This window comes from Microdochium trichocladiopsis (genome assembly GCF_020744255.1).
Source record: "Microdochium trichocladiopsis strain MPI-CAGE-CH-0230 chromosome Unknown B0I36scaffold_2, whole genome shotgun sequence".
Lineage (NCBI taxonomy): Eukaryota > Fungi > Ascomycota > Sordariomycetes > Xylariales > Microdochiaceae > Microdochium > Microdochium trichocladiopsis.
Window position 1 is genome coordinate 3,609,099 of NW_025763545.1, and position 22,451 is coordinate 3,631,549.

General features: G+C 57.3%; 8 protein-coding genes across 8 annotated transcripts; 6 read left to right on the forward strand and 2 right to left on the reverse strand.

The window, feature by feature from the left end:
* Positions 1 to 1,156: 1,156 nt before the first annotated feature.
* B0I36DRAFT_236311 (uncharacterized protein) lies at positions 1,157 to 3,359 on the forward strand (the record flags this gene model as incomplete). Its single annotated transcript, XM_046149457.1, has 3 exons — positions 1,157 to 1,841; positions 1,905 to 3,066; positions 3,125 to 3,359. The coding sequence occupies 3 exons, from the start codon at positions 1,157 to 1,159 to the stop codon at positions 3,357 to 3,359; spliced, it is 2,082 nt and encodes a 693-aa protein (XP_046017310.1).
* Positions 3,360 to 5,101: 1,742 nt separating this feature from the next.
* B0I36DRAFT_237722 (major facilitator superfamily transporter) lies at positions 5,102 to 7,060 on the forward strand (the record flags this gene model as incomplete). The annotated part of the gene is made up of 2 exons (XM_046149553.1): positions 5,102 to 5,563; positions 5,636 to 7,060. The coding sequence occupies 2 exons, from the start codon at positions 5,102 to 5,104 to the stop codon at positions 7,058 to 7,060; spliced, it is 1,887 nt and encodes a 628-aa protein (XP_046017311.1).
* Positions 7,061 to 8,139: 1,079 nt separating this feature from the next.
* B0I36DRAFT_372375 (docking domain of Afi1 for Arf3 in vesicle trafficking-domain-containing protein) lies at positions 8,140 to 10,726 on the forward strand (the record flags this gene model as incomplete). The annotated part of the gene is made up of 3 exons (XM_046160109.1): positions 8,140 to 8,883; positions 8,959 to 10,188; positions 10,283 to 10,726. 3 exons carry the CDS (start codon positions 8,140 to 8,142, stop codon positions 10,724 to 10,726), a joined length of 2,418 nt encoding a protein of 805 aa, XP_046017312.1.
* Positions 10,727 to 11,565: 839 nt separating this feature from the next.
* Positions 11,566 to 12,459, forward strand: B0I36DRAFT_346197 (carbohydrate esterase family 1 protein; the record flags this gene model as incomplete). The annotated part of the gene is made up of 1 exon (XM_046156429.1): positions 11,566 to 12,459. The coding sequence occupies one exon, from the start codon at positions 11,566 to 11,568 to the stop codon at positions 12,457 to 12,459; it is 894 nt and encodes a 297-aa protein (XP_046017313.1).
* Positions 12,460 to 12,813: 354 nt separating this feature from the next.
* B0I36DRAFT_237714 (uncharacterized protein) lies at positions 12,814 to 13,581 on the reverse strand (the record flags this gene model as incomplete). The annotated part of the gene is made up of 3 exons (XM_046149552.1): positions 12,814 to 13,006; positions 13,111 to 13,259; positions 13,486 to 13,581. The coding sequence occupies 3 exons, from the start codon at positions 13,579 to 13,581 to the stop codon at positions 12,814 to 12,816; spliced, it is 438 nt and encodes a 145-aa protein (XP_046017314.1).
* Positions 13,582 to 17,103: 3,522 nt separating this feature from the next.
* On the forward strand, positions 17,104 to 18,461 carry B0I36DRAFT_76779 (UbiA prenyltransferase family-domain-containing protein). Its single transcript, XM_046163341.1, has one exon. It carries the CDS (start codon positions 17,189 to 17,191, stop codon positions 18,266 to 18,268), a length of 1,080 nt encoding a protein of 359 aa, XP_046017315.1. The 5' UTR covers positions 17,104 to 17,188; the 3' UTR covers positions 18,269 to 18,461.
* A 418-nt stretch (positions 18,462 to 18,879) lies between these two features.
* On the reverse strand, positions 18,880 to 19,518 carry B0I36DRAFT_359789 (RNA polymerase, subunit omega/K/RPB6; the record flags this gene model as incomplete). Its single annotated transcript, XM_046158194.1, has 3 exons — positions 18,880 to 18,916; positions 18,993 to 19,379; positions 19,484 to 19,518. The coding sequence occupies 3 exons, from the start codon at positions 19,516 to 19,518 to the stop codon at positions 18,880 to 18,882; spliced, it is 459 nt and encodes a 152-aa protein (XP_046017316.1).
* Positions 19,519 to 19,868: 350 nt separating this feature from the next.
* Positions 19,869 to 22,046, forward strand: B0I36DRAFT_284281 (uncharacterized protein). Its single transcript, XM_046151561.1, has 2 exons — positions 19,869 to 20,084; positions 20,142 to 22,046. Exons 1-2 carry the CDS (start codon positions 19,889 to 19,891, stop codon positions 21,767 to 21,769), a joined length of 1,824 nt encoding a protein of 607 aa, XP_046017317.1. The 5' UTR covers positions 19,869 to 19,888; the 3' UTR covers positions 21,770 to 22,046.
* Positions 22,047 to 22,451: the final 405 nt, after the last annotated feature.

Sequence of the window (22,451 nt, forward strand, 5' to 3'; positions counted from 1 at the left end):
GTGCGGCCGGACATGTACAAGCTACCGTGACAGTGGCCGGAGGCCGAACGGGATCATCCTCAATTTGCCAATGGCCCCAGCCTGGCGAATTTTATCCACCATGGCACTGTGAGCAAAGGCGGGCATATCCTCCAGCACTTGTGCAGGATGGCTCCAGCTCCTGGGCTGTGCTCGTCATCGGGCTGATAAATCGTGACAAGGTATTCGAGCCGAGTAATTAGTCGGCTTGCTGTTTGTTTCCGGCCACTGTCCATCGTGTCCTCAGCTTCAACTATAATCTCATCCCTCCCTTTTCGTCCCATCTCTGGGCTCGACAGCTTCGACAGTGCTTGCGACCAGACATACGCCAGCCCACCTAGCCCTCCCGCCGCTACAGCGCCCATCCCAGCACCTTCGAGCCCCGTCGCCCCCAGACCACACCCACCAGGCACCTGGAGGCTCGCCCGCACTGTCCGTGCTTCTCGTCAGTTCCTGTGGCTGGAGATCTCCGTGGAAATCTTCCTCTACGTCCCGAATCACCCTCCCAGCAGCATTCACAAGTCGAAAAAGGGTGTAGCGAAGCGCAATCGTGCTTGAACCGCCTGCCCAGCAGCGCGCTACCTTGTACCCCCGACTACGGAGCAACAAGGCGCCCAACGCTTCCGAAACAATCCTCCTTTAGCGTCGCTCCAACCTTTCTACAACATTCGACGACCAGGGACCAGTCCCGATTGTAGGCACACGACCGATCCGCTCGAGGCCGCTCTGTCTCGCTGCGAGAACCAAGTCGATATCGCTGGAACTGCGCCTGCGGCAAAGGCAGTGGCAATCTTGGGTACATCAGAACGCAACACAATCACGGTTCGTGCAACTGAAGAGTGCGAACCCTTTACCAGCTAGCTCTTTTTCGAGGAGCTGCACGTCTACAGAGCAGCGAAGAATTGCTCCTGTACTGAGACTTGCAGCGCCAAGGCAGACAGCCCTGGCTTGTGCAATCGGCAGAAGCATCAAGGACGCTTTTATCCTGCCATTTGCGTGCCGGTCCGGCTTACTGCGAGCACTCCAGATAAAGGGTGGCAGCAGCACGAGGTGACAGCCTATTTCCAGGTGGGCCTTACATAATTCTAGCGGAGTGGGTTCCCAGGGCGCTCTATTTGCCGCCTCTAAAGCAGTCCCAATGAGGAACATCTTCAACTCCAAAAAATCCTCCTCCCCCAGGAACCCGTCGACAGGGCCCGACCACACCGACACACCGGGCAACCCACCTGCGCACCAGCGTCACTTCTCCGTCGGCTCGGACCCAGCGTCGCCTCTGCGACCTTCTCCTTCTGCACACAACACCGCCAGATCGCCCCCGAAGAAGCCGTCGGCCAGCCCCTCCCCCGCGCCGCCCTCTCCTCGAGATCGCGAGCAAGCCTCCAAGTCTCGGAGCTCTCGCACCTTTGGTAGGCACTCTACCGACCCAGGGTCCTCGTCGCGGCGCAAGAAGGCCGACCTTGACACCCACCCTCTAAACCTCCCTCCGGACGAGTATAAACGCTTGTCCGCCTTATCAAACATGAGCCAGCGGAGTTCTTTCGACAAAATGGATGTGGACAGAGAAACGGCGAGCTCGCCGCCTGCCCCGGGCCCGCAAGCGTCCTTCTCCGTACCCGTCACGGCCTCAACAAACGGCACCAAGGAGACGCCAAAGCCTTCCAAGATCAACACCAACGGTGCCGGACCTGTCCCGCCTCCCCACAAGTCGAACCCTTCGAGCCCTGTTCCTACCACCGAGGATGAGGCAGAGTCGTACAAGGCTGCCGGCAACAAGTTCTTCAAGGAGAAGGATTACAGAAATGCCATCATTCAGTACACCAAGGGTATGTTCTCGGCGGTCCGTTGCGCTTATGCTTGACCGAACTGAGCTGACTCATCCCACACAGCGATCGAACTTGTGCCAAACTCGGCCGCTTATCTTGGCAACCGTGCTGCCGCCAACATGTCGAACGGGTCATATGAGGCAGCTCTGGAGGACTGCTCACGAGCAGTTGACCTTGAACCCACTGAAGCCAAGTATCTCCTTCGTCTTGCGCGTATCTACACAAGTCTTGGTCGCCCTGACGAGGCCATGACTACCTTTGGACGAATCCAGCCTCCCCCTTCGGCAAAGGATACCGCCGCTGCCAAGGAGATGCAAATGCATATTTCGGCAGCCCAAGATGCCCTCGAGAACGGCACCAGTGGTTCCATGGTATTGCACGCACTTGACATGGCAGAGCGCCTCCTCGGCCCCCGCGCATCGAAGCCTCGCAAGTGGCAACTGATGAGAGGCAACGCATACCTTAAGATGGGTGGTCTCAACTCTTTGGGCGAGGCTCAAAATGTCGCCATGTCCTTGCTTCGCCAGAACAGCCAAGACCCCGAGGCGCTCGTTCTCCGCGGTCGTGCTCTCTACTCGCAAGGAGACAACGAGAAGGCAGTCCAGCACTTCCGCAAAGCACTCAGCTGTGACCCTGACTTCAGAGACGCCGTCAAGTGGCTAAGGACAGTACAAAAGCTGGACCGCATGAAGGAGGATGGCAACACAGACTACAAGGCTGGCCGGTTCCAGGATGCTATTGACAAGTACACTTCAGCCTTGGAGGTGGATCCTACCAACCGTGGCACGAACTCGAAGCTGCTTCAAAACAGGGCGCTTTGCAACCTCAAGCTGAAGCAGTATGACCTTGCCATTGCGGATTGCGATCGTGCCATTAGCTTGGATCCGCAGTACCTCAAGGCTCGCAAGACAAAGGCGAACGCTTTGGGGCAAGCTGAAAGGTGGGAAGATTCAGTACGCGAGTGGAAGTCCATCCAGGAGCTCGACCCTGAGGACCGCACAATCGTGAAGGAGATCCGCAGGGCTGAGTTGGAGCTCAAGAAGAGCCAACGCAAAGACTACTACAAGATTCTCGGTATATCCAAGGATGCCGATGAGAACGCCATCAAGAAGGCCTACCGAAAGCTGGCCATTATCCACCACCCCGACAAGAACCCCAACGACGAGAACGCAGAGGCCCGTTTCAAGGATATCAGCGAGGCGTACGAGACGCTCAGTGATCCTCAGTAAGCCCTGTACAACCCAAAGCAGGCATCGCTCACTCATGACTAACAATTGTTACAGAAAACGTGCCCGCTTCGACAGTGGTGACGACCTGATTGACCCAGCCGATATGTTCGGCGGCGGCGGTATGCATGGTGGCATGCACGGAGGTATCGACCCGGAGATCATCTTCAGCATGATGAATGGCGGTGGTGGCTTTGGCGGCGGCGGCGGTTTCCCCGGTGGTGGTGGTGGTTTCCCTGGCGGCGGTCGTCAACGCGCACAGGGTTTCCCCCAGGGCTTCCATTTTGGCTGACAATCCGAGTCTGGTGAGGAAGACGACGACGGAGACGATGAATATAGCGAGGCTGAGGCCGATGATGACGACGAGCATGCTAGCGAAGCGACACCAAAGATACCACGGAAAGGGGGCGTAAGGGAGGACATGGAGTGGCAGGACAGGATTGCTCGGTTCCGCTGGTGGGCCACGGTCATTGCGGCGGCTTTTGTGCTTCTGCCGACCCAGATAGCGGCAACCCTGCTTGTGCCATACATCTGTTTTGTATTCTTCCGGTCATCGCGCATTGCCCGCGCTGTCATGTAGAGACGGGAGGCCTGGGAAAAGCAGGATAGAGATCATCATTCCTTGGCGTTGGGAAGGGACAAATCATACGACGGTTCAGCCTGTCTGCTTGCTCAATGTTTTTTAGCTTGTCTTGATGTATTGTGGGAATCCGAGAGGCAAGGTGCTTGCGCAGAAGTCCTGCCTCTGTATCGACACCGGAGATGGCAGCTGCGTGATGGGGCTCGTGGGATAACTCATGCGGCATCCCATAGCACTTTGTAGGTCCCGGAGATGAAGCAACCTGATGAGCACCGTACCTGAGACACTTATTGAGCACTTGTGGGGATATGTACCACTACATAAGGTAACTTTATTTATAAATACCAGTGCTCTGGAAATGCTCATCCCTGCGCTTGTCCTCCTGTCTGGGTCCAACCGTGACTGCGACTGGTGCCTGGGCCAATCGGCCAGGACTGGTCGACACTACATAGCAGCAGTCCTCCAGCCAAGCCCATCCCTGCGATCTTGGAGTGAGATCAGTCAGAGCACGGGCATCCTGTTGGAGACGACGTCCAATTGCGGACGAGGCACGAGCTTCCTTGACCAATTCCGCCTTAGCGTTGCCATTGTCCGCCCTGGACTCGGGTGGGCATCCCTGCGATCGGGTCATTCGGGTGCTGACGAGGCCAAGAACAACAAACAACAACAACGAATCGAGGCTTACTGCGAGGGCTTTCTCCCTCTTATTCTCTTCTGCAGAGCCTCGCTAGACCTCCTGCTGCTGTGTGAGACACGCTCGTTTGTCGTCAAGGGACTTTGCATACAGATACAGTACTACGACTACCTGGCGTCTTCCACACAGCTGCGCGTGTCTGCACCGAAACGTCCCACTTGCTGTCCTGGGCCTCGGAGCTCCAAGCTCACCCTGGTCGCCGTGCAGTCTGAGGGGTGTGTGTGTTCCCCAACGACAAACATTCGTCATCACTACCTGCGGACATCCCCTCGTGCCCGGCTCACGGCTTTTGGGCGGCGCATCTGAGCCCGAACTTGAAGATTCTGGCAGGTCCACCCATTGCTTATCGTTTGCGCCACGGGAGACATTCAAACGCTGCAGTGCGCACGCATCGCAGCCACTAGCACCCGTGCTGCAACAAACGGCGATACTGGTGCTTAGCTAGCTCAGCAACAGCATACGGTGGAAGCTACGTATCTTGGGCACGGTTTCGACACACATTCAAGACAGGCGCGGTGATCTTGACAGGATACATAAGGCGTGGCTCGACGGCAATCCAAAGCCACTAGTCATACCACCGAAAAGCGAGGGTCCTTGCCTACGAATCTTGGATAAAACACGGCTCGAATTCCGTCGGCTTGCCCACTGCCACAACTTTCGAATCACCTTACTGAACGCGTCGCTGGCTGCGCAACAAGGTCATCTGGTCATCGCAACAACGACCACACTCAAAGACATGAGTCCCTCCGTCCGTTCCGGCATGGAGGCCGTCTCCAGCAGCAGCAGCACAAGCGCGGCGCTGTACCGCCTGCTCCCCTTCAGCCCCTCCACGACGCCACTGCAAGCCACGACCTATCTCCTTGGCATATCACTCTTTAGCATTTCCTTTCTCGTCTTTCTCAACTCGACCGTCTCGTTTGTCATCACGGACAGGCTGGGGATCAAGTCTGGTGTCGGCGACATCGTAGGCACCCTGGGCTTCGTCGACGAGATCGTCGCCCTGATCGCCTGCCCGGCATGGGGTCTGCTCAGCGACAGGCTGGGAGTCCGGTGGGTGGCTGTCCTGGGATATGCCATCATCGGGCTTGCGCTCTTCTGCTTCGTGCAGGCGCGCGACGTGGGTGGGCTGGTGGTCGTGAGGATATTGTTTGCCATCGGCGCAACGGCGGCCGCGACCATGGTCACGGCAGTGCTGCCCGTCCTGACTGACGACAATGCCGGCGTCCAAGGCGAGCACAGGCATGCGGGTGCAGGAGCGGAGGATGATGCGGGGGCACCTCTGGACGACGGCGAGGCGCAGGAAATCAGGACGGGCCGGAGGACCAACGCGCGACACAGTCTGGCAATGAGCACCGAGAGCGACGTCACGATCACGCAGGAGCGATTTGCCCGGAGTCTATCGAACATAAGGGAAGAGGACGACGGCATTGGCGGCGGCAAGGGCAAAAAGCCGGCGGCGCTGGCTGGGTACGTGGGACTGTTCACAGGATGCGGTGCGCTGGTGGCACTCACCCTCTTCCTGCCGCTACCGGCAAAGTTTGGCGAGAAAGAGGGCGTCACTCCTGCGGAGGCGGTCGAGTACAGCTACTATGTAGTCGGCGCTATCGCATTCGCCGTGGCAGTGTTTGTATCATATGGCTTCCGCAAGCTCAGGGGTGAAGAGGAAAAGGGTTGGAGGATGCTCTTCGGCCTGAGGAGGCAGTCGACCCACGATGACGACGAGCAGGACATCGTGGGTTATCCTGATCGGTCCACCACGGCGGCGTTGGAAGGCACCAAGTACTACCCGGCCTCGAAAGGCCCGCTTCCATACCGCGCCCTCCTTCTGTCCTCCCTTCGTCTAGGAGTTACGGATCCGCATATCGCGCTGGGCTACCTCGGAGGCTTCGTGGCGCGCGCCAGCACTGTCGCCATCAGCCTTTTCATACCACTTTACATCAACACATATTTCATGAACCACGGCTTCTGTCAGGGTTCGCCGCACGATCCGACGCCGGAGCTCAAGAAGGAATGCCGCGCGGCATACGTGTTGACTGCGATCCTCACGGGTGTTGCTCAGCTCGTTGCTCTCCTTTGCGCTCCGCTATTTGGATATCTGAGCAGTCGTCGGACCAGTCTGAAACTCGGAGGCGGGCGCTGGAGGGTAGGCGTCAATGTGCCGGTCCTGGTAGGCGCTTTGTGTGGAGTGGTCGGCTACGTCATATTCCCGAGAATGCAGAGCCCCGAGTTCAAGAACATCGACGAGCGCGGCGGCAGCCCTTGGATCTTCCTCGTCGTCTCGCTGCTGGGAATCAGCCAGATCGCCGCGATCGTCTGCTCTCTCGGTTCTCTGGGACGAGGAGTGCTAAGCGCCGACCTGCCGGCAACCATTGCGCGCGAAACAGAAGATACAGCGGAAAGCTCGGCAGCCCGTCAGGTGAATCCCGAAACACAGGCTCTTCTGGAGAATGGCGCCAGCTCTGAGAATGATCGCCAGCACATGCTGGTCGTGTCACGTGTCCAGCTCAAGGGCTCGATCGCGGGTGTGTACTCGTGGTGCGGTGGCGCGGCGATCCTGCTGCTGACCAAGCTTGGCGGCTATCTCTTTGACGTAAGCTCGAGGGGCGCGCCATTCTACATGATGGCTGCGTTCAATGTCGTGCTGTTCGTGGTCAGTCTAGGGGTCGACGTTGGGCGGAGTTTTCGTAACACAGAGCACGAGAGACGAGTGAGGTTGTAATTGCTACAGAAAACGAATAATAGACTGAGATGACATCCGGTGCACAACTTTCGAGTCCCATGCCTCAAGATCTTTTCAGCGACCGCCACAGCTGAGCTGATTATGAATGCCATTGAAATGATCCGGCCGAGCAGTTGCCATGGATCCAGGGCTGTCCTCAAGGGTCCTAGGAAGGAAGGTCAAGTGCAAGTGCCCACATGTTCTCAAGTGGCATGCAGACAGACGACTGCAACAATCAGCCCACCAGCATGACTGCAAGTCTCGCAAGATTGTCTCTATTCCTGGGTTTCCAGTCGTCCTTGACTGTGGTGGGAGTGGGCTTAGAAAGACTGCTTCATGGTCTTCTAGAACTGCTTTGAAAGGTTGGGCTCGTCTACTGCGTATAAGAACCCCCTGACTTTAGTGCGTTACACGATGCCTGTGGATCTCGCCGGCACAAACGACCGGGCGTTGCGGGGCTAGACGCAACGGCGCGGCCACCAGGTCCTCTGGTGGGTTGCAGGAGCCGCCTCCTGAACCTGAGACATCTTTGCTATGCCGCTTCTCCCTTTGTTTGATACAACAACTACATGTCAATTGGGATTGTACCCTCTCGGCCACGAAGAGCGCAAGTCATACCTCGTCGTGACATTCGCCGCTACCCCGGTCTGGAGACCAAGTGCCGCTACCACGCCGGCCCACACACCTTCGAGCACGCCCACGGCCGGTATCAGGGGTATTAGCTCCCAGCCAAGCAGCACATCGCCAGACCCCTCGCTCGTCCAGCGAACAAAAGTCTTACCCCTGGTCCTGGTCCCTGTGACGAAACGAGGACCCCGACCTAATACTGACCGACTTGTCGTGTGGTCGCGGGCCCGCCGGCGCAGCCAGTTGGAGCGAAAGCGGGTGGGAGGGGGATCATGGCTTCCCTGGGTGCCCTCCAAGCTGCACAGCTCTCTCTGACGTCGCGATCTGCTCTGGGGAGCACGAACCTTGCCGCGAGCAATAACGGGGGCAGCAGTAGCAGCACCACCAACGGCGGTGGGAACAACAATCGCGCCTCCCTGTCGTCGTTCCCTTCGTCTCGTTCGCCGTCATCCATGTCCACGGCCTCAAGGCCCTCGCGATCTCCACAACCCCCCGCGAACCGCCCGGCCGACCTATCTGCGTACACGTCCGCCTACAACACCAGAAATCCGATGGGCTCTTCTTCAGCGGCCACGGCAGCCACCGCCGGCGCCGGCGCCGGCTGGTCGGCGTCACAAAACCATGCAGCCAAGCAGCACGCCCGCTCCCCGCGGCGGCTGCGGTCACAGTACCCGCGGTCCTCGATCGAGAACCATGTCGAGTATATCCTGGTCGCCTCGTTCGACATCGACCGCGGCCCCGTCATGGAGCACCAGTACCCCGTGGCGATCACGGGCGACGAGCACATGCTGGCCGAGCTGATGCTGCCGGATCAGGCGCACGCGCGGAACCAGGACTGGACGATCTTCTTCTTGCACAAGGATACGAGCCAGGAGGAGGACGAGGAGGAGCAGAAGGAGAAAGAGGCGAGGCGGAGGCGGAGGAAGAGGAGGCGAGACCGGGCGATGGGGATCCTGCCAGCTGAGGGCGAGGAGGACGAGGATGACGGGTATCCGGATGACGACGACGACGATGATGACGACGACGATTGGAGCGATGATGGCTCGACGGCGTCGGAGCCGGAAGGTGGTGAGGGCCCGCCTCTGATATACGTGCTCAACTTGGTCAACACGAAACACGACAAGACGGTCAAGAGAGGCGCCATTGTCAAGACAATGGCGATATGCACGAGGCATCCTTTCTTGCATATATACAAGGTGCGTTACCAGCTGATCGCGGGGGCGGGTGGGAGTTGTGTCCATTGTCCACCGAGCTAATTATTGGTGTTGCAGCCACTATTATTGCTCGCCCTTGAGGAGTACTTCAAGGCGCCAGTACCAGAAACACTTGCGATGCTGTACGAAGCAGTCAACAGCATGGATCTCTCTCTGATGCCCAAGCTCAGCCTCCTCGAGCGCAACCTCCTGCAGGCTAGTGACAACAAGGACCTCTTTGTGGAGAAGTTTGAGCAAATCATTCAGAGGCGCATGAATCGCGGCCCTACATTGACTGAGCGCGGCTCACCAGAGGTTCCCAAGGGCGCACCGAGACGACCGGCGATACAGCGTGCTGGCACGAAAGCCCATCTTGAAGGACATTCGGAATTCGCGGTGCCTCGTGATACTCACGAGTTTGAGAGCAAAGTCATGTACAAGGGCATCCCCATCCCGGTCAAGGTCCCGACTGCCATCATGCCCGAGACGGTGGGCGACTTTTCGCTCGTCAAGCTGATCCAGCAGTTCTCGGAACCCCATACCAAGGCACCGCAGCCATTCAACACGCATCCGCACTTGACGACGAATGGACCCTTGACTCACCCCATCATTGTTCTGGCCAATGCTCTGTTGACACAAAAGCGCATCATTTTCCTCGGGCACAACATGCCTTCTGGTGAAGTGGCGGAGGCCGTGCTCGCGGCATGTGCTTTGGCCTCGGGCGGTGTCCTGCGTGGCTTCACGAGGCACGCCTTCCCCTACACAGATCTCACGAAGATTGACGACCTGCTCAAGGTGCCGGGCTTCATCGCAGGAGTGACGAACCCGACATTCGAGATGCACCCAGAGTGGTGGGATCTGCTGTGCGACCTGCCCAGCGGCAGAATGAAGATCAGCAATCGGCTAGAGCCGCTGCCGCCAACAGAAGGTCTGGTATACTTCCAGCAGCAGAATCCGGCAGCCGCGGCGCTGATCAACGGCCCATCGACCGGGGACTTGACCTCTGACACGGTATTTATGAATGACATCCTGCGGAGCATAGCGACACGGCAGGGCGAGCGGGTGATCCGCGCCAAGTGGAGGGACTGGGTGGTCAAGTTTGCCCGGATGTCGGCGGCATTCGAAGAGAGCGTGTACGGCGCCAGCGCGCTGTACATCGGAGGAGACGAGGCCGACGCCAACACGCTGGGCAAGGGAGGGCACGGGTACGTGTGGCCGGATGAGAGCTCGAAGCAGAAGGAGCTGGCAGGTAATGTGCACAGGATAGAAGGGTGGCGGAACACGAGGAGCTACTACAGCTTCATCCAGGTAAGGGCCTGCACGCGTGCTTTTATGTCCAGCCCCATCACAGATGGCCGTCTTTCGTGATGCTAACAGGCACTCTTTCTTGCACGACACGCAGGACCTCGCCCAGATATACACGATCCGCCCGCTCAAGGGCCTGGATCTGCACCACCTGCACGACCGGCTGCGGACGCAGCGACTGAGCCCGGCGCAGAGCCGCGAGATCTACCTGTCGTTTGCGAACAATGTGGTGACGTACGACGAGATCTGCCTGCTGCTGACGGTGGCGCCCGAGTCGCACGGAGGGCTGTTTTACCTGGCGCTGGGCCTGCTGCACAAGGACCGGGACGTGCGGATCGCGACGGCGGACCTGCTGGAGCGGATCAGCGAGCACGAGGCCGGGCAGCACTGGTGGAAGGGGCTGAGCCGGTTCGAGAAGCTGGCGTACCAGCGGATCCGGAGGGATGCGGAGGGCGGAGGCGGAGGCGCAGAGCAGCTGCAGGGAGGGTTGGGAGGAGGAGGGGGATACATGATCAGCGAGAGCGACAAGAGGGTTAGTTAGCTCGGTCTGTTTTGATTTTGGGCTTTTTGCTTGATGATGATGGGAATTGTTGGACTGGTTCAAGGCTAGAGGGCGATACCAATATGGGCTGGGAAATTCATCTTGTTCTGCTTGTTAGTCTGAGAAAGGAATCTTTTGAACTTTTGGACTTTTGACCGTCCCCAGTCTCTGACTCTCTAGACTCAATCCACTTGGCGATGTCGGTATATCTGAACGGGAGGCAAACCCTGTTATTAGTGCCCCGATGGTGCCAAGCAAGTAACTACCCCGAGAGCCGGAGGCAGTTCGGAGCAAAGCCGGTGGTCGGAGAGGTGGGGGCCGGCCACTGTTCTGTAGTGGAGTGTAGTGGAGAGGGTGAGGGGTAGCTTTCTTCAGCTCTTGATTCCCCCCAGCATCATTCAATCATTGGAGAAGGGAAGACGAAAGGGTGCAGAGAGGAAGAGGTGCTTGCTGCATTGCATCACCGGCTGCGCCATCCCTGCCGGGCAATAACTGCCGGCCCCCTTCTACTGGGTTCCTTCTCTTCATGCTGTTCTTCTCTGTTCCCTGGTTGCTCGAAAGGCATCATAGTTGATCATCTTTGACTTGTAATAACAAACACCGTCTTGACGGCTTTCATGTTCAAGAGAGTCTTGAGCTCTGTGACGTCGACGGCCACTGCATCCTCCAGATCAACCTGCTCGATAGCATCTCGCTGGACACCAGCAGCCTCACATCCACTTCCACCACCTGTGACCAATTCCTCGAGAGGACGACGACAACACCAACAACAGCAAATACAATACCCACGCAGCCTTGCAACAACAACAGCCACATCGTCATCATCGTCAACCACCACCATGGCGTCGTTCGAGACCAAGGCCACAATCGCCACCTTCGGCGGCAAGCTGCTCAAGGTCTCCCACGAGTCCTCCACCACCGGCACTCCGATGGCCGTCAACGTCTTCCTCCCGCCCTCCGTCACCTCCTCCTCCTCTTCCCCCAAAAAGGTCCCCGTCCTCATCTACCTCTCCGGCCTCACCTGTACCCCGGACAACTGCTCCGAGAAGGGGTTCCTGCAGGCCTCGGCCGCCAAGCACGACATCGCCATCGTCTACCCAGACACCTCCCCCAGGGGCGCCAACATTGCCGGCGAGGACGAGTCCTACGACTTTGGCACCGGCGCGGGCTTCTACATTGACGCCACCGCCGAGCCCTGGAGCAAGAACTACCGCATGGAGTCGTACATCACCAAGGAGCTGCCCAGCGCGCTCTTTGGCTCCGAACAGTTCGGCAAGGTCCTCGACAAGGACCGCGTCTCCATCACGGGCCACTCGATGGGCGGGCACGGCGCCCTGACCCTGTTCCTCAAGAACCCGGGCATGTACCGCTCCGTCTCGGCGTTTGCGCCCATCTGCAACCCCACCAAGGCGCCCTGGGGCGAGAAGGCCTTCTCGGGATACTTTGGCAAGGACTCGGGCGTGGACGAGTGGAAGAAGCACGACGCCACCGAGCTCCTCAAGACTTACTCTGGCGACAAGGCCAAGCTCGATGTACTGATTGACGTCGGCACGGGCGACAACTTTTACAAGCAGAAGCAGCTGCTCCCCGAGAACTTTGAGGCTGCCGCCAAGGAGGTTGGTGTTGAGAAGGGCGTCACTGTGCGGTATCAGCCCGATTACGACCACTCGTACTATTTCATCTCGACTTTTGGCGCGGATCATGTCGCCCACGCTGCAAAGTATCTGGCGTAGGCGCCATTGTAGGTAGGTGATGGCAATCAGGTTGATTGGTAAGAATAAGAACAGGAGAAACATATAAATAAAAGCCAACATTGTAACGCCACGCAACAGTATCAGCGTCGTTCATCTGCGCCTTTGTACCTGAGTGTGTGGGCGGCATAACCTTCTAATTCTAGCCTAGGCATCGCCCATTCACTTCTGTGTTTCCGTGGGTCTTTTCATACTTAAGTAGCGTTCTGGTCCCGTAACATGTCGTGCCAATTGGTCCTTTGAGCACTTCAGTGTCCCTGATTACAGACTGGACGACAAATTCGTTGGCAACTCTTGTCTAGAAGCGAGCCTCGTCGCCCAATCCACCTTGAAAGATCAGAACACCACGGTGCCAGTGGCCGCAGCAGCAGAACCAAGTGTATCAGCAGTCTGATTTAAGTGGCAGTCGAACGACTCGAACAGGGTCTGCCAGTTGTAGATACCCAGATCGTATTTGAGCGGCGAGTCGAACGAGACCGCGCCAAAGGTGCAGTCTGTCGGGGAAGTGCATATGTCCGCACACCTGCCTCTGTGATAGATCAATAAAGTCAGCAACATGTCGTTCAAAGCTATAAGCAAGTGATCTCGCAGCAGTTGTTAAGTTGTGGCAAGACAGAAGAGAAAAGGCCTTACACGCGAGGAAAGCAGTAGAATGCCTCCCCGTCAGGAGCAAAAGTGGCCGCGTTCTTGATAAAGCCTGGTGGCATGTCGTGGCACATGTCAAGCTCATATTTGCCGTAGCTACACGGACCCGTGGCGTGGGGGCCTTGACAGATGAGGATCTGTGGGTTGTTTGGGACGGCGGAGGAAGTCGTCAGCATACAGTGTCTTTGTTCTCGCAGATGAAGATACGGGTCCTCGTTGTGGTCGGGGAGGCACATCTCCCTCTCTACCGCTATGACCTTTCTCAACTCTGTGTGTTTTCTGCAGAAAGCGGTACAGGCGGTACAGAGCACTGGATCGTGGGTGCGGAATTGGGGGATCCGGGGCATGGTATCAAGAACTTACACCACCAACTTCTCTTTTGTCGAGTTGCTCCGCAGGTGTCGCCGATACCACAGCTTGGCGGATTGCAAGCAGCCGAGATGTCGAGCCGAGACGCATCTTTAACGCTGGAAATCTCATCAATCTTTGATGAAGCTTGACGTGTGGCATTCGAGAATACTCATGGTCGTGCCATGCGTGTATCCAAGCAGGAGCAAAGACTAACAATGACGGCAGCCGTTCTGCTGATCGTGACTTCCCCGAGAAGAATGACTGCTCTGTTCTGAGCAGAAGGTGACGATGCCTCATGCTCTCCCTCGTGCCTTCCGAGCAGTCCATCGCAGGCACGCGTCCCCAGCGATACAAAGCCTCCTTTCTGCGTGACTGTTATGATCATCCTCCGTCTTATTTGCATCTCACCATCATCCACCTACTCCTGTGCTCATCTTCAATTATGTCGTCCTTCCATCTTCATCGTGGTCTCCTTTAATAATCACATTCACTAATCACTCTTCGACAAACACAAAGTCGGTCTGGAAGGTCATCTTCCTGTGATCATGCATCGATTCCAAGTCACGTATGTCCTTCGTGCATTCTTGTACATCTTCGTCTCGTCTATCCTCCAAGCGCCACGGCCCTCCACCAGTATCATCCGTGCCAAGTCAAAGTTCTTCTTACGCCTGCCCTCTGTCCAAAACAAGGTCTCGGTGATCATCAGACTGTGTACCCAACTCGAGCAACTTGGCTCGGAGCTGCCACCGCCCATGGGGACTTGGATGTCCTCTCAAATGCGGTGAATGTCATCATTGATCGATTACCTGTTACGACTTTTATTGTTTGTTCAGCCAGCCAGCTGACGCTGACCGTTCCCCTGCTCTCATTAAGACACCCACTTCAGCCTCAGTCCGACACGACCACGACTTGTCATGACCAGCGCTAGATGGTCAAAGACTCGCATGTCGCTGTCGTCCAAGCTCCGGTTCCGGCTTTCGGCATCATTGGCTTTTATGGTGTCCAGCGCGTGTATGAAGGTGGGATGATGAACACAAACCGTACTGACTGCGTTGCAGACTCGGGACTTCGGTCCTGAGGCTCCGTGATGATGATTCAAAAGTGTACAATCTGAACATAATAGGTTAGCTTCGGCTAACCAAACCCGTCTCTATTTAGAGGCGTCGTAGGCGTGTGCCTCCATGAATTTCGCTAGTCTAAGGTCGAGTGCGAGGGGTCGTGAGGAATCGGACACAAAGGGTGGCTTGGGATGACACGAACAGGGCGGGGGATGGAAACGTGCCAAGTACATACCGGTTTAGCTTGAGGAATGATGATGAGAAACTGCCTCAAAATTTACACGGCGATTTATATATGAATGTGAACAAGGCTCGAACCATCTGAACTCAATTATGGGCCCAATACATGCTGAGTCGCCATCCGGTCGTGTCCACTTGGAGCGCCTCCGTCACCTTCCAGGCATCGTTGTTCCACGGTACGGTCTCTGCTGGTTGCCAGAATGAAGCTCATTTGTCGCCATCACATTATCCTTTTGGATGATATTGGCACTGTGAACTATTGAACACTGGGCAGTAAGCGCACATGACGGGAAGGAAGATGCTCAGCTGCAATAAGCCACGCCCGTCGTCAGACGGCCTTGATTCATTTACGAGCATTTGACTTAGCCCTTCTGTGAACATTCGGCTAAGCATACTTGCCGCGGGCAATTAATCCACTGTCCAATTACCTCTAAGATCGAATGGACCTCCTTGAGCGTAACAAGAAGCGCGTGAGACTGAAGACGTGGGACAGACTGTTTGTCGTTTCTTCATTTCAGACCGCCGATGACATTGGGAACGTGGCCAATTTTTTTTTTTCTCTCTCTCTCTCTCTCTCACAACCGTACTTGCTGCTGTGCTAACCCTGCATGAATCATGCCCAGTCATACTCTTGCCATGCAAGACTTTCACTCGGATCCAAGGCGCCGCTGTGAGGTCCAACACCATATGTAACATCGACAGGTGCTTTGATAAGTCGACATGCTCGAGGACCCTTGTGTCCTGCACGGCTGATGAAGGGAGACCGACAAGATGCCGACGCATGTATGCTTCCTCCAGCCAGCCAGCCAGCCAGCCAGCTTGCTCGGCGGTCTCGTGATGGAGCGAACAAAGTATTGTGTCCTACACGACGAAGCTCTATCTGATGTACATGGGGTTGGTATATCGCAGAGTGACGACTGTCACGCCGCCGAGGATATATGCATGGCAGGCAGTTCAAAGCGTGGGTGGCAGTATGCGAGAGGCTCAGACCGCACTGGTCGCATGACAACCCCCCCCCCCCCCCGTGTTCGTATCTCCGCATCAAGGGGGCGGTCCTCCTCCAGGCCAAGCACAGAAAGTCTGGCCAAGAGCTTTCTGTGCCTGGCCAAGAGACGGCTCTGATACTTTGCCCGGCTTGTAGCCTTCGCCCTTGCCCACGGGACACTGTCTCCGGGGACACGGACTGGACGCCGGCCTTCGTTGCGGTTTTGGGGGCTGCTTCCAAGCAAAGGGTGTGGGAAAGATAAGAAAAATTTCTCTGCGCCACGAATCAAACGACAAACTAGCCGTTCGTCAACATCAGCTAGGGCAGGCAGGCAGGCTGGCTGGGCTTCCACTACACTGGTTAGCCCATGCAGTACAAGAAGTCGGCCTTACCGTAAGGCAGGCAGGCGTCCTTCACTGCCAGGGCCAGGTTCGACAGCTATCAGGGCGAAGCTTGGCTCAAGCCACGCGCCGGGTCGCTAGCTAGATCAATCGGCGCATCGAAGAAGATTCCAATTGTACTAAGCCTCGAGGATGAGATGCGATACGGTGATTGGCTGACTGCAAGGAGTCGACAGGGATTGCCGGCCACGCAGTTGTGCGTCTTCAGCCCGCCACGATCTGGTAGCCCGCCATTTAGAGGCTGCTTTTGGGCATGGGAATCTCTGAAGCCAGGGAGGGCTGCGGTAGCGCCGATTCTAGCGGGCCGGGGGCTGGTGTAAGCGGCAAACCCGCTGGATAGTCTGCGCAGTATGCAGAACTGATGGAGGGCTGCTGCGCTGCCAGCTTGACAGGGTCAGGTAGACATCTGACCTGGGGACATTCAGCCAGCCTCTGCAAAGTCCAGCCCAGGGAGTACCAGAGACAACGGAGCTGTCTTGCCTGGCCTGCACTGCCTTTCGCTCGACGATGGGCAAAGTGGGAGCTTTGCTTGCCTTCGTTGGCTATGCTTGTCCCTCTCTCTTCTTCTCGATCGTTTGTGTGATGTACCTGGATGCTCCACCAAAGACATCGCTCGGGGACCTGTGAGCACGAGGCAAGGCGCCACGCGTGGATTCCGGCACGTCAAGGCCGACAGGCCTAGGGCCTAGACTGGCAGCCACAACTTCACAAGAGAGCTGAGCGACAAGCCGGGCTACCTACATGATGCTGTGATCTTGTGTTGGGCGGGTGCCAGGACCCGCGATTTCACATCGCCGAACCCACAACGCGAGATAGGCGGAGGGTTCCCTCTTGATATAGCCCTCGAAAGACAGGCCAAGCAGGCTCACTGCGAGTTGAAGCTGTATAAAGAGCCCAGGAACCTGTCCCTCATTACACACGCCTGGTGGCATCGGCAGTTCATCACATAGCAAGCATCTCGACGTTGACTAATACGAAGCAAAGTAGAAAGGTTCCGGATACCATAAGTCGTCCTTGCTGCCGAGGTCATCATGGACACACTATCCGAAAAGCAGCACTTTGCGGAACTCGGCGACAGTCTCCACGACGCCTCCAACAACCTGCCCTCACCACGCACGCCCGGCAACGATGCCAAGACGTCGTCTTCCTCCTCCTTCTACCACCACTTGTACACGCTATACCTCTTCACGAGGAGCGACTTCAAGACCGTCATCGTCCCACAGAGCATCTTTGCCCTTGCCGCAGCGTCGAGATACATATCCACAATACAGCAGCAGCAACAACAACAACAACAAATACCGCCATCATCGCCGTTCAGCACCAGCGAATACCTCATCCGCATCCCCTACATGCTCACCTGGCTCTGGCTGCACCTCGTCGTGGAGAACGTGGCCAACCAGCGCCTCGAGTCCTCCGTGCTCGAGGACGCGGTCAACAAGCCCTGGCGGCCCATCCCCGCGGGCCTCATTACCCCGAGACAGTCCCAGGCCGTCCTCCGCTGGGCCGTGCCGCTGTGTCTGGCCTTGAGCAGCCTGGCCGGCAGCTCGCTGCTGCTGCCGAGCACCGCGCTCATGTGCTTCGTCTGGCTGTACAACGACCTCGACGGCAGCGGGGCGGGGCCGATCCAGCGCAGTGCCATCAACGCCGCTGGCCTCGCCTGCTTCGGCTGGGGTGCGCTCGTGGCCCTCGTCTCCGGTCCAGCCACGGTCGTCGACCATGGTGGCGCGGCGGCGGCGGCCCTGGTTCTGCCTAGGATGGTGCAGATCTGGATTGGCATGATCGCCGCCATCGTCTTCAGCACGGTGCACGCCGCCGACTTCCCGGACGTCGAGGGCGACCGGGAGCGCGGGAGACAGACCATGCCGCTCGTCTACGGCGAGGACGTCAGCCGCTGGGTCCTGGCCGTCGCCGTGCTCGCCTGGTCCGTAGCGAGCCTGGCCTTCTGGCACGTCGAGGTCGGTGTCGTTTGGGTCGCGCCGCTGCTGGTCGGCAGTTTTCTGGCTGGCTTGACGGTCCTGCGGAGGGACCACGGCTCGGATGAGCTTGCGTGGAAGCTGTGGTGCTTGTGGATCGTGGTCTTGTTCCTCCTGCCGCTGGCCGGTTCTGTTTGATCGACCGCACATCTACAATATTCCCCGTGATTTTGCATCTGCATGGGATTTTCCATGTCTTGTCTTTCTGTTTGTGAAATCTTTTTTAGCAAGCCAGCTTACATGTTTCTGCTTTGCCGCCATATGCCTTGAAACTTAGAAAGCCAGGCCTGTTCGGACAGCATAGACCACATAGAGAACGGTCACACCTGATACCATAGTATACATCAAAGTCGATCATGGAATGTCCTCTGTCTCTGGGATGCTGTGTTGAGACTGCCGTCCATGCCGGCGAGTTCCAAGAGTGGCTTCGTATTTCGCGTAATCTCCCTCGTGGTAGCACTTTGGGATCGAGCCCCAGGGAACTGAAAGTCTTGGTTTCTCACCGGCGGCTGCAGGATGATGTATGTGTGATGTGTATTTTCCCATTGATAAACCACTAACGCCTCGCTGTGTCTCTGAATGTGATATTTTGTCTTCTCTATGTGAGGCGGTTAGTGCAGATGAGGGCTCCGGAACGGTTTCACATCGCGGGTCGCGCAACAGGAACGATGACCGTCCACCTCCACCTATCCAGAAAGCCCGCAATGATCTCATAAATCCCCATGCAACACCATAAAGCACGTCCCGAGTTATTGGAGCAGCTCCTCGCAGGTCCAATCCTCATAGCTATGTGTGCACGGGTCAGCCACCTCGTTGCTTTCGCGCAAAACAAGTCCAAGTCGCAGAGGCAAATCAGACTTACTATCCATCGGGCATGTACCGCCGCACAATCAGGGGGATCTTCTTCTCACGCAGCTCCTTGATGGCAATCTGCAGGGGATCCGACTCGCCCTCGAGGTCGACAAGCACGGGGGCGTTCATGCTGATCTGCAGGGCGCGCGTGCCGAGGATGCGGGCCTTCTCGTACTTGGTGAGGTACGGCGTCGTGCTCCGCTCCTCGTTGGGGATCTTCTTGTCTTGCGAGGCTGCCAGGCCCTTTGTGCGGTTGGCGCCGGCCGAAGGGTCGCCAGAGATGACTACGTTCTCCTCCTCCTCGGCACCCCGTCGGTTCACATCGTCGTCCTCCCCGGCTGGGACCTCGGGGTCGAGATCGTCGATGGGGTCCTCGTCCTCATAGAAAGGCTCGTCTCTGTAGGTGACGTGTACTTGTTAGCCATGGCTGCGACCGACAGACAGCTGCCAGCACAGGCCGAAGCGCCAAAAGGCGTAGTTCTCGCGAGGGGCTAGGCTCACCCGCCAACGTCGCCGTCGTCGCCAAAGTCCGACATGTTGATGCGCTATTTCTCGTCGTTTCCTAGTCGGGATCGCGTCGAGAAGAGTGTTGCTGGTTTGCTGGGCGGGTTGGGGAAGGGAAGGAGCGTGGACCTCTTGCTGGTGACAGTCGCAAGCCAATGTCAAAATTTCATGGGGCGCGCCGCCAGCGACGAGGCTGAACAAACATACCCCTGCAGTGCAGGGGCCCCACCCACCTGCATGGGGACAGCCGTGGAAGTGCCGGGTACTTGCACTCTTCTCTGGCCAGCCACGCACCTGGGCAAGTGGGCGCAGCCGCAAGTCACAACCAGCGGTCGGGGGGCGGCAAGGCTAAACCCCCACATATTTTACATCGGCGTCAAATGGCTCCACTGAATTTTTGACATGAGCAGTCCCAAGGGTATCTCGTCCACCTCGCCAGGTCTGCCTCCCGTCCTGGTGATCTCCAATCCCTCGCCGGGCCATACTGCAACATCCAGCCTCAATGTGCGAAAGACCATGAAGCGCAAGGCCGAGAACGAACGCAGCACTGCTGCGGCCCTCCGTGGGCCGAAGAGAAGCTGCATCGAAGATCCTGATTGTAAGGTTGACCACATGCTGATGTTCGTCGTGCCCCGGCTAACTTCTTCATGAACAGCTTCATACCCTGTGGATCTCCTGGACGACGGTGACGACGACTACGTCGACAACGATGACGCCTCAGAGAGCGGCTCCCACTACGCCGCCACCCAGACGTCGACTCGTGCTGCCGACACACCGCTCACGCCGCTCTCTCCTGCTCGCAAGTTCCCGTCGGAATTCAAGACGATCAAGTGCACCTTCCCCGGCTGCGACAAGGCATACAACCGACCTGCACGCCTAGCTGCGCACCTCAGATCACATTCGAACGACAGACCTTTCCGCTGCACATATCCAGACTGTGACAAGTCGTACATCGAGGAGAAGCACCTCAAGCAACACATCAAGGGCTCACACACCAACGAGCGCGAGCATGTCTGCCAGGAACCAGACTGTGGCAAGAGCTTCTTGACAGCGACGCGGCTGCGGAGGCACCAAGCCGTACACGAGGGCCAGGAGCGCTTTCGATGTCGAGATTACCCGCCCTGCAACCAGACCTTCCGCAAGCACCAGACCCTCCAACGCCACATTCGCTCTGACCACCTGAAAGTCTCGCCGTTTCCGTGCAACTACAAAGACGAAGAGACTGGAGTCGTCTGCAAGGCAGGCTTCGAGAACTCTGGAGCTTTGCGGCGGCACCAGGAGCGCGAACATGGCGAGCTGAGGTTCTGGTGTGACGAGTGCAGCAAGGGCGCTGCAGGGGAGAGGGGATCTCCCGGACGGGCGGGTTTTCCATCTCTGGCTCTGCTGCAGGCGCACATCAAGACTGCACACGTGGCTTGCATGTTCTGCGGCGAGATGTGCAACGGCCGAGAATCCCTGGAGGAGCATATCGAAGTGCAACACTCGACACAGTCGACAGGCGGCGAGCGGAAGCGAGTCAGCTGCTCGTGGCCCGGGTGCAAGAAGACGTTTGCCAAGCAAGCGAACCTCAACGTCCACGTCCGCAGCGTCCACGAAGGGCAGCGCTTCATCTGTGGCCAGGTGGACCTGTCCGGCACCCCAGACATCTGCGCGTGGCCGCAGGACGACGGCTGCGGCGAGAGCTTCACCACCAAGGCGAACCTCGAGAATCACGTCCGCTTCGTCCACCTGAAGTTCCAGCGGCCCGAGCGGGAACGACACTCGGAAGCATCGAGGAGCGCAGCCAACCCTCTGCTGGACGCCCTGTCGGGAAGCGGCGCGAGCTTCCGGCATACCATAGCCTGCACTGTGGAAGGCTGCACGTTCAAGCTCGCTACAGCCGGCGAGCTCGAAGGGCATCTGCAGAAGGAGCATTCGCTCTTCATGCCCACCATGCACGAGACCCTCGAGAGCACGAGCGACCAGCTCATACTAGACGCCACGGCCATGAGCCCTGCTGCTGCTGCTGCGGCTGCTATCAACGCTGCCGCCCATGATGCTACGGCATCACTCTGGGATAACGAAAAGGTCGATCTCGACGACACCTTCTGGTATGGTGGTGATATCGCCGGACCAGACTTTGCAACGCCGACTTATGACGACGAATGGATGCGCGACGAGGCAGAGATGAGACAGCTTATTGGCGATTCAGTGAGCACGGGCAACCACAGCATCGCCCATAACACTGACGCGGGAGGAGACATCTCAGCGCTCGTGGATCCCGCCTTAGGTGCCATGCAATGATGATCAGAGCGGAAAGATTTGGCGTGTCGCAAATGATCGGAGAAATAGCGAAGGGAGCCCCGGTGGGATGGAAAGGCCTATGAAGCAGATCTGCATGCTTCAAGGAAAGCACGTATAATGAGAGCACGATATTATGACACAAACACAAAAGAGCACACATTGTAGCAGCTATGCATGGAAGAGGGCACATAGACTCACGACAAGAAAATCCGAGAGAGAGGTAACGGGGATCGAATACAACACAAACTTTGCAGGCATCTTTGCCGAGCTCACTCATTCCTGATTCTTACACTGCTTGCGTGAAACGGTTCGTAGGCATACAAATATCTCATCACACACTAAGCTACCCACAGGCGTATGATCGTTCCCATACGCCGGCCCGGGGCCAAGGGCTGATGCACCAAACAATAGAGGACAAAGTTTTGTCGCATGACCTGAGAGCGAGGCTCGACAAAATACCAAAAGCAGCCAAAGCACGGGGCGCCGTATATCAAAAGCAGTACAACGGCAGCAGAAGAGTAGTAGTCCTGTGGAAAGTGTGTGCGCCGAACCTCACTACAGACCAGCCGAAACCAGGGGTTTCTTTTCCCGCACTATGCTTGAGCCCAGACAGAAGAAACAAGGGAAACAATTAGACTTTTTTTGCTTTTTATTCTCTTATGTTGTAAGATGAGCAACATGG

Bases quoted from the DNA above. Each gene is read 5' to 3' on its own strand.
- B0I36DRAFT_284281 (XM_046151561.1), top strand. From the start codon at position 19,889: ATGAGCAGTCCCAAGGGTATCTCGTCCACCTCGCCAGGTCTGCCTCCC. The intron at 20,085-20,141 runs GTAAGGTTGACC...CTTCATGAACAG, and splicing joins CTGCATCGAAGATCCTGATT to CTTCATACCCTGTGGATCTC.
- B0I36DRAFT_76779 (XM_046163341.1), top strand. From the start codon at position 17,189: ATGGACACACTATCCGAAAAGCAGCACTTTGCGGAACTCGGCGACAGT.